The 16,265-nt window shown below is 42.5% G+C and overlaps 1 protein-coding gene across 1 annotated transcript in view; it reads right to left on the reverse strand.

Annotated features, from left to right (window-relative positions):
* Window positions 1-1,050, reverse strand: part of OTOG (otogelin) — a 153,010-nt gene extending 151,960 nt beyond the window's left edge. The window contains exons 1-2 of the mRNA XM_048486410.1: window positions 929-1,050; window positions 674-734 (exon numbers count right to left, since the gene is read on the reverse strand). Coding sequence (XP_048342367.1) covers window positions 674-734; window positions 929-983 — 116 coding nt within the window. The 5' untranslated portion in view covers window positions 984-1,050. The remainder of the gene's footprint in view (window positions 1-673; window positions 735-928) is intronic.
* Between the last annotated feature and the right edge of the window lie 15,215 nt (window positions 1,051-16,265).

Genomic DNA, 16,265 nt, shown 5'->3' on the forward strand with positions numbered 1-16,265 from the left:
ACTGATGTCGGTATGGATTCAGACATGTGAGAAGGTGTTCATTGTGGCTCCAAAACCTCACATTTCCATCTTATTGATGGGGAAAAAATCATATCATTCTTTTGTGGAAAATTACTACTGTTGCTGTTATTAAACTAGATTAAGCTATTACACGTTGGTGCCCACATATCTTCCATTGCCTAAAAAGAGAAAAAGGTCAATTTCTTCAAAAATATCTTATAGAAGAAAAATTGCTTTATTTCATGGGATGGCAAATAACAGAAGCAAACAAGGTTAATGTCCTGTCTTTTCAAAACATTAGCCTCAACTGTGCTTCCCAATATCGCAAATACCATAAATACCAGCTCTAAGGCAGATCTCTTGTTCAAAATAACACTGGAAGTGCTGGAATTGTCCGGTCCAGTTGCCAAACAAGGGCTATTCCTATGCCATGCCACTGGTTGTTTTCTGCACTACTCTTTTAAATTGGTCTATTAAAAGCATGGGAGCCCTCCCAGGCCTGTTTCAGGCACCTTGACCTTCAATGACTTGTGCACATAATAAGAAAAGGGTCACAGTATCTATAGGCAGGACAAAAGATACAGAAATCCAATTCCACTTTCTCGGCTGTCCATAGAGTTAGGGGTTCAAATCAACTCCGCCACCCCAGTTCCCACCACTACCAGCTCCTTACCTTGACTGGCTAAGAGCCACGCTTGGGCTGAGCTGCGCCGCCCCGCTGGACGGGAACAGAGCTGCAAGGGAAAAGCCGAGCATAACTCAGAAAGCATGAAGCACCTGCGCTCCCCTATCCACCCACAAACGGAGTACTTAGAAACCCTCATAGTCCCCGAGGATGGCCCTGCGTATCCGCCCCGACGGTCATCAAAAACGGCACGAGAGGAGTACGAAATGGTGCCACAAAAAGCGCGCGTTTTCGACAACTCACCGTGAGGGAGCCAGATATAAAGAAGCGTATTGGCGAGCCTGAAGCACGGCTCCATCGGAACGGAGCGACTAATCTGAGGCGGCCAACAAAGAAACGCGTCGCCTGCTCCCTTTACTCCAGCTGAGTGCGCATCTCCGCACCGGTGAGCGTGCAACACCGCTGCGTGGTGGAAAACGAGGGGAGGACCTGCTGACTGATTCTTTTCGCCTTGTTCTTGTTCCAGGCTTCGGCTCTGTGCTCTGGTGGCTGCAGCAACAGCACCCAGGCTTGGCACTGGGGACGCCCCCCGTCATTAGCATAATGTAGCCCCCGCTGAAGGCGCCGTTCTCCTGGCCTTTCCAAGAAAACGGAAACCTGCAACGCTGCTTTGGGCTCCGTGGTGGGGAGAGAGGGATTCTTAGCTCATGACTGGGCATTTCCTTCAATCTTGTTACCAGCGGTGAATTGCTCAGTTTTTCAACAAATTCCGTTCTGTGTTTGAAAGGGTGGGGGGAAAGGCATGTATTTGTTATTTGTTATTATTTATTTTTGAAAGGTATAGGTCGCCTCTCCAAAGACCTGCTCGAGGCAATTAGGGACACCTAAAATACCACCAAGACAGTAGCCCTGTTCACCAGTTGCAAAGAACACATATGCAATCCATTTAGATATGTCAGCCTCCAGGTGGGACCTGGGATATGAAGGGATTAGGTTATCCTGTGGAGAAGATAGGTGGCATTCCTGCTGAGCAGACCAGCAAATTACTCTCTGGGGACCTATACACCTTCAACCCCAAACCCGTGGCAACCATGCAAGGCAGCAATTTTAGAATCCTGAGTAGGAGTCTGGGTCTGAGAACAGGACCTGCCCGCTCCTGCCCTCTCTTTGCATGCTCTTGGGATTCAGTAAGGGATAAAAAAGCCTGAATGCCAGGAGATTTTAGGGGCAGTGCCTGGGGAGGGTAGAATTACTGGAGATCAGATCCTCTGTGATGCTCTAGAAATTTCTGTGATGCTCTAGAAATTTCTTCAGCCTCAATGGAAAAGACTTATAGAGCATCTTGGAGGATGCAACATCACTTCCAGGTGAAGGTTTGGTGGATAAGAAGTCACTTCTGGATGATTCTAGGAATCCCTCCAAGCTCTAAGGTATTTACCTATATCATTCCTAGAGTGTGATCCTCAATGCTATCCCTCCATTTTTTATCCTGTTATAAAAACATCAAGAATGGACACATGGCAAACTTTGCAGATCTCCAGGCTGTAATAGAATATTTGAACCTTGGATTTTGTTTTTGTGAGCAGTCTGGGCAATAAAATCTTAACTGTCTCTGATGTTTGCCTTTTATTGGCAAGGCTGAAGGATAAAGGAACACCTGAGAGAAGAAGTGACCCCTGACTCTAGGGACTTTACAAATTAACAAAGCGCTTCATGACATTGGGCAATATCTCAGGACCACCTCGCCTGTTAGGCTCCGTGGCATGAGCTTCACTGATCTAAGCAAAGCAAAGTGCCAGCATGCAGATGGGTAACATTCAACAGACATTCAAATGCATGCCTTCTCTTTTCTGGCTTTCACTTTATGGAATGGCCTGCCTGAGGAGGTCAGGAAGATTCTGACACTTCTGTCCGCCCTCAGATTTTGTAAAACAGAATTGTTCTGGAGGATGTTCTTATAAAGCAGGGATTTCCAAAGTGGACACGATGGAAGCTTCAAGGGATCTGTAGAAGTCATGCTGATTTTTCTTCAGGAGGCTTTGTTCCTCTATGACTGTGCTCAATAATTGTATCTTTGATTACAGTTTCAACTAATTTATCTGGGACAGACATTAGGTTAACTGGCCTGTAATTTCCTGGTTCCTATCTGGACCCGTTTTTAACAACTGGTTTAGCATTTGCTACTATCTAGTCTTCTGGAACAGTGACTGACTTAATAAGTTACATATGCAGATTAATAGATCAAGAATCTCACATTTGAATTCTGAAGAACTTATGGGTGTATGCCATCAGGACCTGGAGATTTACTGGTTTTTGATTTCCGCAATGTATCTAGAACTTTTTGTCCTGTCATCTCAATTTGAATAAGTTCTTCAGCTGTTGTAAGCTTCATTTTTCAGTTTCTCTTCTTGAAAATGGTGGCTGTCACATGGGTATATGCCCTACATTTTCCACAACGAACAAGAACCAAAAATTCATTGAGCTTCTCTGTCATCTCCCCATATTCCTTTAACAATCCCTTTATTGTTACGTCATCCAAAAATCCTTCTCTGGCTGGTTTCCTGCTCTGAATATATTGAAAGAAATCTTCACTGTTTGTCTTTATGTTTTAGAAACCTGCTCCTAAATTTTTTCTTTTTGCATTTCTAATTATTAACTTACATTTCTTTTGTTGGAGAGAAGGCAGCATGGTATTGCCCGATCTTAGCAGATCTTGGAAGGTAAGCAGGGTCAGTACTTGGAAGGGAGACCACCCAGGAAGACACTGCAGAGGAAGACTATGGCAAACACTGGACAGCCCCTGTTCTCTCCCCAATGCGTGCAAAACATTCTTATAGAAAATCATTATCTTTAAATGTTTTGAACCTCTTGCCTGTCACCAGTTCAGGGAAATAAACCTAAAACCTCTTTTTCCTATCTCTTATTTCTCTTTTCTTCCTAATCCATTTTTCTTTCCAAATGTATTTGTACACAGTTTCTCTTTTTTTTATTCCTTCATGTCTTTCTCCTTTACTGCATTTCTTCCTCCTTCCTCTACCATCTGTCATATTTCTCTTGCACCACCACCCCGCCCCCGGTCTTCCCTCTGTCTCATCCTCCAGCTATCTCATAACAGAAGTTAAGCTGCCAGTGCCAGGTGAGAAACTGTCTCAGATAAAAAGAGTCTTTTTGTGATTGCTTTAGAAAGTCTGTTAACAGTAAGTAATTTAAAAGATCTCATTCCCCTTTTTGTAATTACTCCATGTGTATTGTGTTTCCAGCTGTAACAAATGAATCGTTTCAATAAGAATAATGAAACATCAATGACGTCTTCACCAAGAACTCTGTCCTTCTATGATCAATGGGAGAAAAATCAGGATTAATAAAGAGGATTCTTTCTTGTCCCTTCCACAATAGTTATTTCAGGCCATTGAAGAATTTAAATTATATTTAATTTACTTCAAAGTAGAAACATTGCAACAACTAGGTAAACTCTGATTTCCAAACTGTTACTATCACACTAGAGGGCACCCCCTGCTCACTTCATTCACACAACATTCCCCCCCCCCCTATAGTTCACTGTACTCACCATATCATTTTATAAGGGCTCTACTCCTGTGCTATCTGCAGGCTAATCCTGAAAGCAGCATTTGGCCATAGTTATCTCCAATATTAAGTATTTGGGATTGGTTCCGGTTCCGGCAGGCGAAGTGGATGCACGCTTCCAGCTCCTCCGCAAGTTTTTCTTTAACAACTTATCTTTATTAGCCCTTCCACTAAGCCATTAAGAAAATTTAAGCTGCTGTAACTGTTGTAACTATTCTGTTGTAACCACTCTGCAAAAGCTCTGAATACCTGCAAGCTGAAAGGGGCTTTGAATACGCTGTGTTAGCGGCTAATGAGTTGCTCTCAGTTGTAAATCACCGTTGTAAATCACTGCTGCAACAGTAGAGCTTGGAAACGGCATGGGGAATAGGAAACGCCGGCTTTCTTCCCCCAACTCAGTTGGGCAGAGTAAGAAAAAACAAAGCAAAATAGCCAACTATTTGCAAGAAAGACCTATAATTGAAACGGACCATGGAAATAGGTTTGCTGTTCTAGAGGAAGCGCAACAGCATAGAGAAGACAACTGTTTAAATGAGTCATTCGCTCCCCCCGCTCCATGGAGTGGAGTTAACACTACCAAGCAAGACTCTTTTACTGTCTGATCTTATCTCCGGTCAAGCTATTTTAATTTCCAAAACCCTGGAACTCCTTTAGATAACTTTAACAAGATAGGAGCTAAATTGGAGTTCTTGGACAAGCTCAGTCAAACAATGGAACAATTTGGTATGCAACTTCTGTCAATAGGAGGAAAACTCAACACCTATTTTAAGGACCAGAAACCAAGCTGCCCTTTTTGGCACAACTCACAGTCCTTAGTACTGCAAAGGGAGCAAATAACCTTGTATATTGGTGACTCCAGTCTGAATGCAAACCGTTGGGACAGTCATTATTCAATCAGGCAGTCACTAAGCTCTCTGTTGCAGTGTAAACCTGGAGGCTTACATCTTTCTAAATTTGAGTCACTCCCAAAATGGGTCATTACAGAAGGCTTGCTCTTACCTTTACGCAAAGCAAGACTCCTAAGAGACTGCTCCAAATTAAAGAGCACTTGCAGAAAAAATATGATATCCTGGTGGTAAGAATGTTTAAAGACTCAGTGATGAATAAGCTGATTGGAAGGGAACCTAAGAATACAGTACCAATGCTTAGTCTCCCAATTCAAGGTTTAGTGAAAGACTGGAATCAATTGGTATCACAACTCTCTCTGATCAACAGCTCACTATCCCAATCAGGAACAGAGGGAAGCGAATGGGAGAAAATCGACTTACCACCACAGGGATATCAAATAGACAACAAAGAAGAAAGACCAAAGAAGACATTACAGGACAGGGGTGGCCTGATTTTGGATGAGAACGAACTGACAATTGACACCCCAGTTTTAACAACATTAACTCCAGCAACATTAGCTTCGTGAAGCTCCCTTGCGTGAAACTCCAAATCAAAAAGCAACAACAATTGTCAAAGCCCCTCTTAAAAAAATATGGTGTATGAATGGGAAGTGGACCCAAAACCCATGGAGGCTTTATATCCTTCACTGATCCAAAGTAACAGCCACAAATCATGGGCACACGAACTACTTGAACTCAGTTGGTCCGACTCCCTACAATCTGCACAGCAGGCAAGGGTGCCACCACCATCTACAAGTACAACTAAGTGCCCGAGGAATCCCCTTCTTATAACAGAAGCAATCATCGAAATTGAAAGTTCTAAGGCATCCAAGAAGGACAAGGAGTTACCTGAACCTGAAGTTTATGAGGCATTCAACAAGGATAAAGATTTACCTTTACTTCAACAAGCAGCGTCCAATAATCCATCATATAAAGACGTTGCTATGGACTCAAACACAGAGGTCACTTGCAGTCTGTATAGGGCTAGCATGGGAAATACAACTTCCCAGACCCTCTCTCTTCCAGTGAGAACATCTTTAAACAACAGCAATAGAAACGGATGTGTGGTACACCATATCGATGAAGAAATTGGGAAGTTGAACTCTACAGACTGACTACTACCACCAAATGTCCCGCCAACAGGCCTTGAGATCATCTCCTGGAACATTGCTGGGTGGGCAAATAAGACATTGAACTCTGAATTTACCCACTACCTCACCCAATTTCATATCATTCTTTTACAGGAGACATGGATGACCTCCCCAATCAATATTCCTGGTTACAAATCGTTTTGCACTCCAGGCCTCAACTTTAAAGAAGAGAGGCAGACCATCAGGAGGCTTAGTAACATTTATATCTCAAGGAATTGCCTCAACTGAACTTGATGTGTGTGAACCAATTGCTTGAAGCGATCAGAATACTGTATAATAACAAAAGCTTTATCCTAGTGAATGTTTACCTCCCCCCAAGAAATGGGCTAGTAGCTAATGACAGTGATTGGAGAAGACTGTCAAATTTTATAGGTGACTTAGAAGCCAAGCATCCCCAGTCAGAGTTTGTAGTGGCGGGGGATTTTAACGCCAGGGTAGGAAGCGATCCCATCCAATTATGCTCCCAAGAAGATATAGATCAAGAACTCCTTCAGCTACATTTTACACCATATGCAAGGAGATCTAAGGATCTTAATTCCAACTCAAATGGGCTCCATTTTAGCCAAATTGGCCCTTCTACACAACAAATTTTGGCTAAATGGATTAAATAAGTTTCCAAATTCAGGTGAATTCACTTTTATCTCTTCTCATGGGTGCAGCGTAATAGACTATATACTCGTGTCTCCACACTTGTTAGCCAGTCTCCAAGCCTTTAGGATAGGGGATTCTATGATCAGCGATCACCTCCCACTCATCCTCTCCCTCATGAGAGACCTCTACTGCCATAGTTTCAAACCATAAGGTAATTAGCCACGACTCCCACAATAAGATGGTCAATCCAAACATGTAATAAAACCAAGGAAGCGCTAAGCAATACCACCTGCAAGTCTTTAGGAGCCTCAGTAGTTAATGCAGATAATGTTAGCAACAGTATAGGAAACTATGAAAATCTTGTCACATATTTGGTGTCCCTTTTAGGGGAACCAAGAAGGAAGGGGAATCTCAAAGGCAGAGATTGGTTTGACACTGAGTGTAAATATTTGAATCAACAGATCCGGATCATATACAACAGATTTAGGGCCTCCAAGGCCAAATTCCCACCTCCTGAATTGTTCAGTCTCAAACAGACTTTACGCAACCTCATTAAAATAAAACGTCAAGAGTCAATAAAGCGCAACTGGGAGCAACTACTACATGCCACCCTATCCAATAACACAAAACAATTCTGGCAACTAACAAATAGGGGCATGTGTCAAAATCTCCCAATAGCAGCTGACATCACTCCTTCATTATGGCAAAAACACTACTCTGGAATTCTCTATACCCGACCAAGAGATTGACCAAAGATCAAGCATTAGCCCAGGCCGAGGATTTGCCTGAATGGGCCCCAGTTAACAGGCAAGAGGTTATTGAATTAATTTACCAACTAAAGTCTGGGAAAGCAGCTGGCCCTGATATCATTGTAGCAGAGATGTTAAAAACTGATCCAGACTGGTGGTGACTCCAGTGCTGGCCTCATTATTTATACATGCATCAACAAATCTTTAATGATTCCCAAGGACTGGCTAAAAGCGTCGTTGTACCCTCTACAAAAAAGGAGACCCCCAGTGTCCCTCTAATTATAGAATCAGCCTTTTATCTATCTATAAATGTAGGCAAATTGTATGCTAATTATTTACTGAAAAAATTAAAGAGCTGGACAGACCCAACACCAGCTTCTTTCCGCCCAGAGCAAATCGGGTTTCGTGCAGGTAATTCCACTCTAGATCACTGTCTAATTCTCCACCATCTTGCAAGCAAATACGTAGGCACAAGGAAAAGCAAGCTTTATGCTGCTTTTCTAGATTTGAAGAGGTGCCTTTGACTGGGTAGATAGGGAACTGTTATGGTATAAAATTAAAATCCTTAAACATGGAACAGAGACTTTTAGCTCTAATTAAAAGGCGTTCCACCACGAATACAACTTGCCAAATAAGAACTCCAAGAGATGGCACGTTAACAGAAACAATTAAGGTTAATAAAGGGGTTAAACAAGGTTGCCCACTGGCACCCAGTCTATTTTGTCTATTTCTTCATGACTTCCTGCAACCTTAACCAAAATCGATGTGGCCATCCACCACGTTTAGGTTCCCTACATATATCTACCCTGCTCTATGCAGGCGACGCTGTTCTTTTGTCATCTTCCCAAGTAGGCTTAAAGCGCCTACTAAACTGCAGTGCAGATTATTGTCATGTAAATAAGCTGGCGGCTCAATTATGACAAGTCAAAAGTTATGATCTTTGCAAAATCTAGGCGTAAATACAGCTGGAAAGTGAACAACCATGTCCTAGAGCAAGTAAGCCAGTTTAGATATCTAGGGCTCCTATTCAGCTACAACCCTATCTTGGGTCCCCACACAGCAAACAAGTAGAGAACAAAGCTAAGGTGAGCGCTGCAGCGATTCTTCGATTTTTCTATTCTAAAGGACACCAATTTGTCCAGCTGCACTGAAAATCTTCAATGCAAAGATAATCCCTCAGCTATTATCACGGAGCCCCAATATGGATTACCCAAATTAAATCACCTTTGAGTCAGTACAGGCATACTTTTGCGAAGAATTTTAGGGTCACCAAGGTGTGTCCCCTATGACACCCTAATGAGAGAAACTGGACAAAATAGCATGGAATTGATGGCACGGACAAGAACATTTAAGTTACTGGACCCAAATTCATTTTGAGCCCAAACCCAATAGCTTTATACATCAACTCTTATCAGAATCTGCTTCTGTGAAATGGTTGGCTGACATAGATAAGAAACTTAACAACATGGGCTTAACAGCTGACCAGTTCCAAACTATGTCTGCCATCAGAATTCAAAATGAAATCAAATCTGTTTTAGTCGAAAGAGAGAAACTGGGAATGGTGCAGGAGGGGGGGAAAAGCTGCTCTCCACAGGCCTTGGGAATTGTCCGATCAGACCATTGTGCCAACTATTTGTACATTTTGTGCAACCCCAAACATCGCAGAGCATACACTTTGGCTCGTTTTAACGCTCTGCCTAACGCTATGACTCTTGGCAGGTATAATAACACTCCATATGAGAACAGGTTATGCCAGTGTAATATGGTTGTTGAGGCTGTTCAACATGTACTATTGGAATGTCCAATGTATGCGAGTAGTTAAGCTCTATATACATCTGTCCATTGATAGAGAGCTCAAACGATGTTAGGCTACCATCTGTTATGAATTTTCTACTCAACGGTTCCTGTGATCTTGTATGTGAGAATGTTGCAAGTTTTTTGAGGAACTATTTGGTAAGGCGCAATCATTGCCTACATAGTAGCAATGGCTAAATTATTTTATGTGTGCATGAATGTTGTGAATGTTCAACGCTGTTTTAATGTATTTTAATATTTGAATGTCTCAGTTAGTAGATAAATGCACCTTTTTACTAACTCTGTAATTTATAATGCCAATAAAGGCTTTGGAATTGGATTGATATTAAGTATTTTCAGTGTATTTTGTACGGCAAAAAAAATGCTCTAAAGGAAATCACACTTTGATAAAGCATTGGAACCTTAATTAATTTTATTAAGACATTTGAACAAATATTACGTATGTTGCGATCCACCCTGATCCCACTTTAATGGGAGAGGAAGGATGATGATGATGATGTTTTTGGTATTTCCTCCATTTCTTTCTTTTTCTTTCCAAAGTGTTGCAATAAGAGCATACTTTAGACATCGAAATATTAGCTGCTGGAACTTTTGTGCAGTTCATAGTAGGATTGTGGGAGAATGCCCTTTCCGGTTGGGTCCAGCACAATCCCCTCAAGACCAGACTCCCTAGAGACAGTAAATGAGCCCATCTGGCCTAGAACAAGAGGGCCAGGAAGATGAAAGGAGAAGTGGTCGGCTGGCGAAAAAGCAGAGCTCAGCACCCAAAGCTGCTTTGGGGAATGGGGAGGAAGAGGAGGCATTTGTCAGTTTGTTCAGGTTGTGTCAAGATGTATTTTTTGCTCCCACAAATGTCTTTCTGTTGCTGTTGCAACTTTGTTAGATGTTCATTTCTGTTGTGTTGCTTCTGAGGCAGTAACTCCGGGGTTGGCAACCTGCGGCTTCAAAGTCACAGGCAGCTCTTTTTCCACATTTCACTGACTCCCTATTTGAGTAGATGGCTGGCAGGCCAAAATAGTGCAGGAGACACGCTTGAGTTGGAGGCTGATTGCCCATGGAGTCCACATAGCTGGGCAGGAAAAAAAACCCAAGAGCTGCAGCCACTGACTAACTGCTTGGTAGTATCACTGGGGGTACTGTGAGTTGCAACCATGACAGCTAGTGGTCCTTCTGATCCTGTGCTCTGTCATGGTTCTGAGGAGAGACATGGCATCTTTTCAGCATGTTTGCCACCTAAATCCTTCCATTGATGATCAACTTCTGTGTGCTTGAGCTGTGCTTCTCCATGTTTCTGTGCGAAAGCACCAGATGAAAGCAAAGGATGAAAGCAGAGGCATAGCAAGGGGGGAAAGCACCCAGTGCACCGATGCATCCTCTGCCCCCGCCCCGCCCCAGAACGCCCCCATCCTGCCATGGAACACCCTGATACACCCCCGGAATGCCCTCAGCACACCCCCACAGGGGCGCACGCTCGGTGCGTCACACACACACACTCCCCCTTGGAGCTACGCCTCTGGATGAAAGTGTCACATCCATGCCCTCAGCTCGGTTTCCTTTGCCACACTTGGTGCCTATAGTCACCATAATCTCCTTTCCGGTTGGGTCCAGCACAATCCCCTCAAGACCAGACTCCCTAGAGACAGTAAATGAGCCCATCTGGCCTAGAACAAGAGGGCCAGGAAGATGAAAGGAGAAGTGGTCGGCTGGCGAAAAAGCAGAGCTCAGCACCCAAAGCTGCTTTGGGGAATGGGGAGGAAGAGGAGGCATTTGTCAGTTTGTTCAGGTTGTGTCATGAAGTTGTGTTAATCTTGTTGAGGCAGCAACTGTAAGGAAAGGGCTAGATTTGAGGGGACAGGAGCTCAGGACAGCAGAAAGACATTTCTCATTTGGCATGGCATTTATCACATTTTCCTTTGTCCTTTTCAAGGCAGATAGGAAAAGGGGGTTGGCAATATGTAAGAAAAGCCTTCCTGGATCAGGTCAACATTTAAAATACTCTATAAATTTATATAATTTTTAAAAAATTATAACTATTGTGGTACATTCTATAGGACAAACTACATGTTAATTTTATCCATATCTCAAAAAATAAAACAAAGCATAGCATAGTTTTTGCAATGTCTGTTTTCTGGTATATTTTTAAAATTGTTCTGGCATAATGTTAGTGTTTCTCACAATATTTTCTGTTAATAAATATTTTTCTTTTACATGAGTGACAAGTGTTTTTCCTTTGGTTTTGATCCTGTTAATTTTTTTCTTTTGATCTTCTTTCAGTTGCTCCTTTATGCTATACTAATGTGTCCTGTTCTGAGGGATAACAGTCAAGCGTGTGGTTATTAAATATTTTTAAACTACTATTAGGTTTTTGGATACCTTTTTACCATTTTTGTCTTAAATAATATATTTATTAGTTGAACATTTATAACCCTGCCTTTTCTCTTTGTTCAAGGTAGATTACAATAATAGGTAAAACCTTAACTTATAATGTGTGTAATGATCTTTATCCCTGTAAAATATCTAAAGTTAATGTCTGGGGCTTATCAACTGCACTCCTCTCAGACATCTACAGAAGCTGCTGTTCTCAATACATACTGGACTTGTTGTTACAGATATAGACAGGTACTAGTTATTTTGAAATATGGCTTAGTCGATTAATAGCCTCAGGCTCCTATTGGTTACTGTTGGCAACCTTGTTGTTTGTCAATGGCCATTTCCCCACTGAGAAGTTAAAGCTGGATACAACCAGGTTTCAAAAGAATTGGCACCTTTTCATCGAGGCTTCACCCTCCCCCCTGCAGCGTGTGTATGATGAGGACATCCATGGCTATCATGTTTTTGAACAGTGCAGCACTCTTCAAGATTGCGCGATCGACCGCGTGATCTGCTCAGCGGCTCTTTCTTCCTTATCCTGATTGGCTGTTGCACTGTGTTGAGGTGGGAATTTTTTTAAAAAAACTTTTTTTGGCAGAGCTACGTCACCATGTGCATGCATAAATAGGACGGTAGCTGTTTTTTTGCGCGAAGCTACATTTATGCGCGGCTTCAGTACTCTTTTCCCACGTAGCTGCACTGGCACAAAAGTGTGATTTTAGTTAACAGTTGGCACAGAAATCACATTCCACACAGCCACATTTCCACATAGCTTCCGCAAAAAAACCCCAAAAACGGATGCGCGTGAATTGCACACAGCCCACCACGCTCTGATTGGCTGGAAAGCTCCACAACACTGCCAACAGTGGGAAATTAAATCTAGATTGAAACTCCAATCCTCCCAACTGATCTGGATTCGGCACGTGATTTTTAAAAAGGTGAACTTCCATGCAGGTTCTGAAAAAACACGCGATCAGGGGGAGAGGGAGTGCCAGAACCACGATGAATCCGTGTTCAGCAATCAGGCAGTGGGGAGTTCTTGCTGAAACCTGGTTATTGCGTGTGAGTGTCACACAATGAAATCGGCAGTGGGGAATCGACCAATAAGAAGGAAAAATTGGTGGTCTGTTTTTAATTCTGCAGAGGCAGGCAATGGCAAACCATTTATGAACAGTTCCTTGCTTTGAAAACTCCACTCGGGAATAAGTCGATGTGACTTGATGGCAAAAAAGTACACTTTTGGCCTTCCAGCTGCAGCTATAGGACATTGTGTATGACTTAGGGGCACCTTTAAATGTCTTTAAAACAGCCTGTTCCATCTGTGACGCTGTGGCTTAGGCTTCACTGCAACTTGTAGGAAGACTTCAATTTTAGCTTGAGTCTATAGAAACAGAACTTAATGATTCATTCTTGTATTGTGCAAAAACGGGTACATAAGTGCAAAAGTGTCCATTGTGAGAATTTTCTAGTAATCAGAGTGTCATGAGATGTGTCCATTATGTTTCCCAGTGTATCCATTATGTTTCCCAGTGTATACTCTCTTGTCTAGTTAGGATTGCCAACCTCAAGGTGGTGTCTGGAGATCTCCTGCTGTTACAACTAATCTCCAGATAATAGAAATAATTTCTCCTGGAGAAAATGGCTGCTTTGGTGAGTGGGATCTGTGGTATGGTACAGTTGTCCCGCCCAGATCATGACTTTCCACATCATGGTTTTTATTGATTACTGACCCTCCCCTCCCCAGACTCCGCCACAAATTCTTTAGGTATTTCCCACTCCAGAGCTGATAAACTGCTTCTAGTGGACTGGCTAGAACAGAAGGTTGTACTGCTGTCCATGGATTTTTACAGAGAGGGACTTCCTTCTTCCTCCTCCTACAAGAGGCCATTGTGTCCATCAAAATTATATATTATATATATATTGCATATATGCAATATAGGTATCAACATTTTTGTGTTTTTTTTAATTGTCAAGTCATTTCTGACTTTTGGCTACTCTGTAGGGTTTTTGGCCAAAGAAATTTGGAGGTGGTTTGCATTGCCTGCCTCCTAAACAACCCAGTATTTCTTGGCGGTCTCTCTTCCAAATATTAGCCAGGATCAAGGTGGAGTGTGTGTGACTGGCCAAGGTCACCCAGCAAGCTTCCAAGGCATGTGGGGATTCAAACCTTAGTTTCCCAGGTTCTAGTGCAACATCTTAACCACTGTACCACACTAGCTCACATTTAGCTGTCAGAGTATCAGTCCGCAAATGAAATGCAATTCCATTAGAAGAAACAGCATGCCTGAGTCAGCGGTGGTTATACTTTTGAGTCAGGGATGGCTAATTTTTATCTCAACAATATTAGGAAAAAAATTGCTCACATTTTCAAAAATGGACTACTCCATTGAAACATTTCTAAAATTCTACCAGTCGGGTAGAAAATTTATAGAATACTGTACTATTTTTTTTTAAGTACCTATGAAAAAAAAGCGGATGAAAATCAACCAGTGTAGATGTTGTACTGAACAAACTTGTTGAAAAATGAGATGTTTATGAGATGTTAAACCTGATGAAAGCTTATCTTAGAATCTTGGCCAGAATTTTTGCTACAATAAAAAATAAAACATAATTAAAGTTTTCAGAGGATAATTCTGACTTGACTTGGCTTCTCCTATTTTATGCATTACAAGGCAGTTTTATTACAGCTACGTGCCTTTCAGGACACCACCTTAGTGTGATATCAGTAGAGAAGGAAATAGAATTGGCTATGGTTGCCCTTCTGATATGCAATTTGGCTTTACTTCCAGAAAAGGCTTACAATGATTTAGAGGTGACTGTCGCATGGATCACCATGGCTAGGTCAGTTTGGGACAGGTAGTGGGTCAATTGTTTCACCTGACAAAGATGAAAAAATACCACATAAGTTGCATGCACTTCCTGTGTCTCCATTGCCAGTGAGGCATCAAGGAGCATTCCCAGGCTCCTGACAGTTGGTGCTATATTTAGTTGCACAGCACTAAGAGCTGGCAATGGACACTACCCACCCTGACTCAGCCACATGACCTCCATCTTCACTGGATTTAACTTCAGTCAGCTGTCTTTCATCCATTCCACCACAGCTCCCAAAAAACTGGCCAGGGTAGTATCTAGATGACCATCCATCAGCAGATACAACTGGATATCATCAGTATATTGATGACAGCTCAGTCCAAACCTCTCAATCAACCCAGTAAGGGGGCACATATAGATGTGAAACAATACTGGTGAGAGAATCACCTTTTGTTAGACTTCACACACCAACTCATGGTGGGTTATGTCCCCTACCATGCTACTCTCTGTTCCCTACCATGGAGGAATGAGCCTAGCCACTGTAAGGCTGTTCCACAGACTCCAGTGTCGACAAGCCATTGAAGTCAAGATATTATTATCAACTAAATTGAACACCACTGTCAGATCTAATAATATCAGCAGCACCAATCCTCCCTAGTCTAGGTGTCTCTGGAGGTCACCAATGAGGGCAGTTAGAGCCATCTCTACCCCACGGCCAGCATGGAAGCTGGATTGGAAGACTGGAGCTGTTCAACAACTACTCTCTCAATTACTTACCCAGGAAAGAAAGATTCAGCATTGGGCAGTAACTGAACGGATCAAGGGGATTTAAAAATGAGTGGTCTCACCACAGCCTCTTTCAACTCCCTGAGGAAGACCCATGAATCTATTGATAGATTAATAATGTTCCCCAGGGTAGCCTATATCACAACCCTGCCAGTCTTCACTAGCCAGGATTAACATGGATCCAAGAGACTCGTAGTGGGCTTCACATCCTGAAGGACGTAGTCGACATAGTCCTGTGAAAGCCAGCTGAATTGGTTCAACAAGGAACCATAAGACAGCCAGGGGCCTCTAGTTCACTTCCTGCTTCTAAACTGATGGAAATATCCTGGAAGAGTGATAAGATCTTATTCTCAAATAAATTTGCCAATTATCACAGCTAAGAGCCAAATTGATATTATTTTGAGGCCTATCAGATAAGGCCATCAACTCCTGCACTACCCCAATTAACTGGGCTGGACTCATTTTCTTTTTGTGGATTTTACCGCCATCTCATAGACTTTCACAGCACCTCATAAGATGTTCTTACTGCCCCATCACATTCACTGTAGCTGTCTTCATTCACACTTCTTCCTCCATAGCTCCACAGTATACCACGGGGCCAATTTGGAGTGGGAACACAGAGGGCATCAGGGTGCAAACTCATCAATGGCTTCAGAGAGCCAGATATTTCAGTCCTCTGTAGCTCATCCAATGAGTCTCTGGGAAGGGTCAGGTCCCATAGAACATTTCGGAATCCTATTGTATCCATAAGTCTCCATGGGTGAGCGTAAATCAACTCATCACCCATACAAGGAGGGAGTGGAGTGTTTAGATGGGCCTTCAGGGTATAGTTGTCCAACTATGACACCTGAATTCTGTCAATCAGATCAACTCCAAGCCCTGCCCTGAAAATTTA

The sequence above is a fragment of the Sphaerodactylus townsendi genome, linkage group LG02, assembly GCF_021028975.2.
Source record: "Sphaerodactylus townsendi isolate TG3544 linkage group LG02, MPM_Stown_v2.3, whole genome shotgun sequence".
NCBI lineage: Eukaryota > Metazoa > Chordata > Lepidosauria > Squamata > Sphaerodactylidae > Sphaerodactylus > Sphaerodactylus townsendi.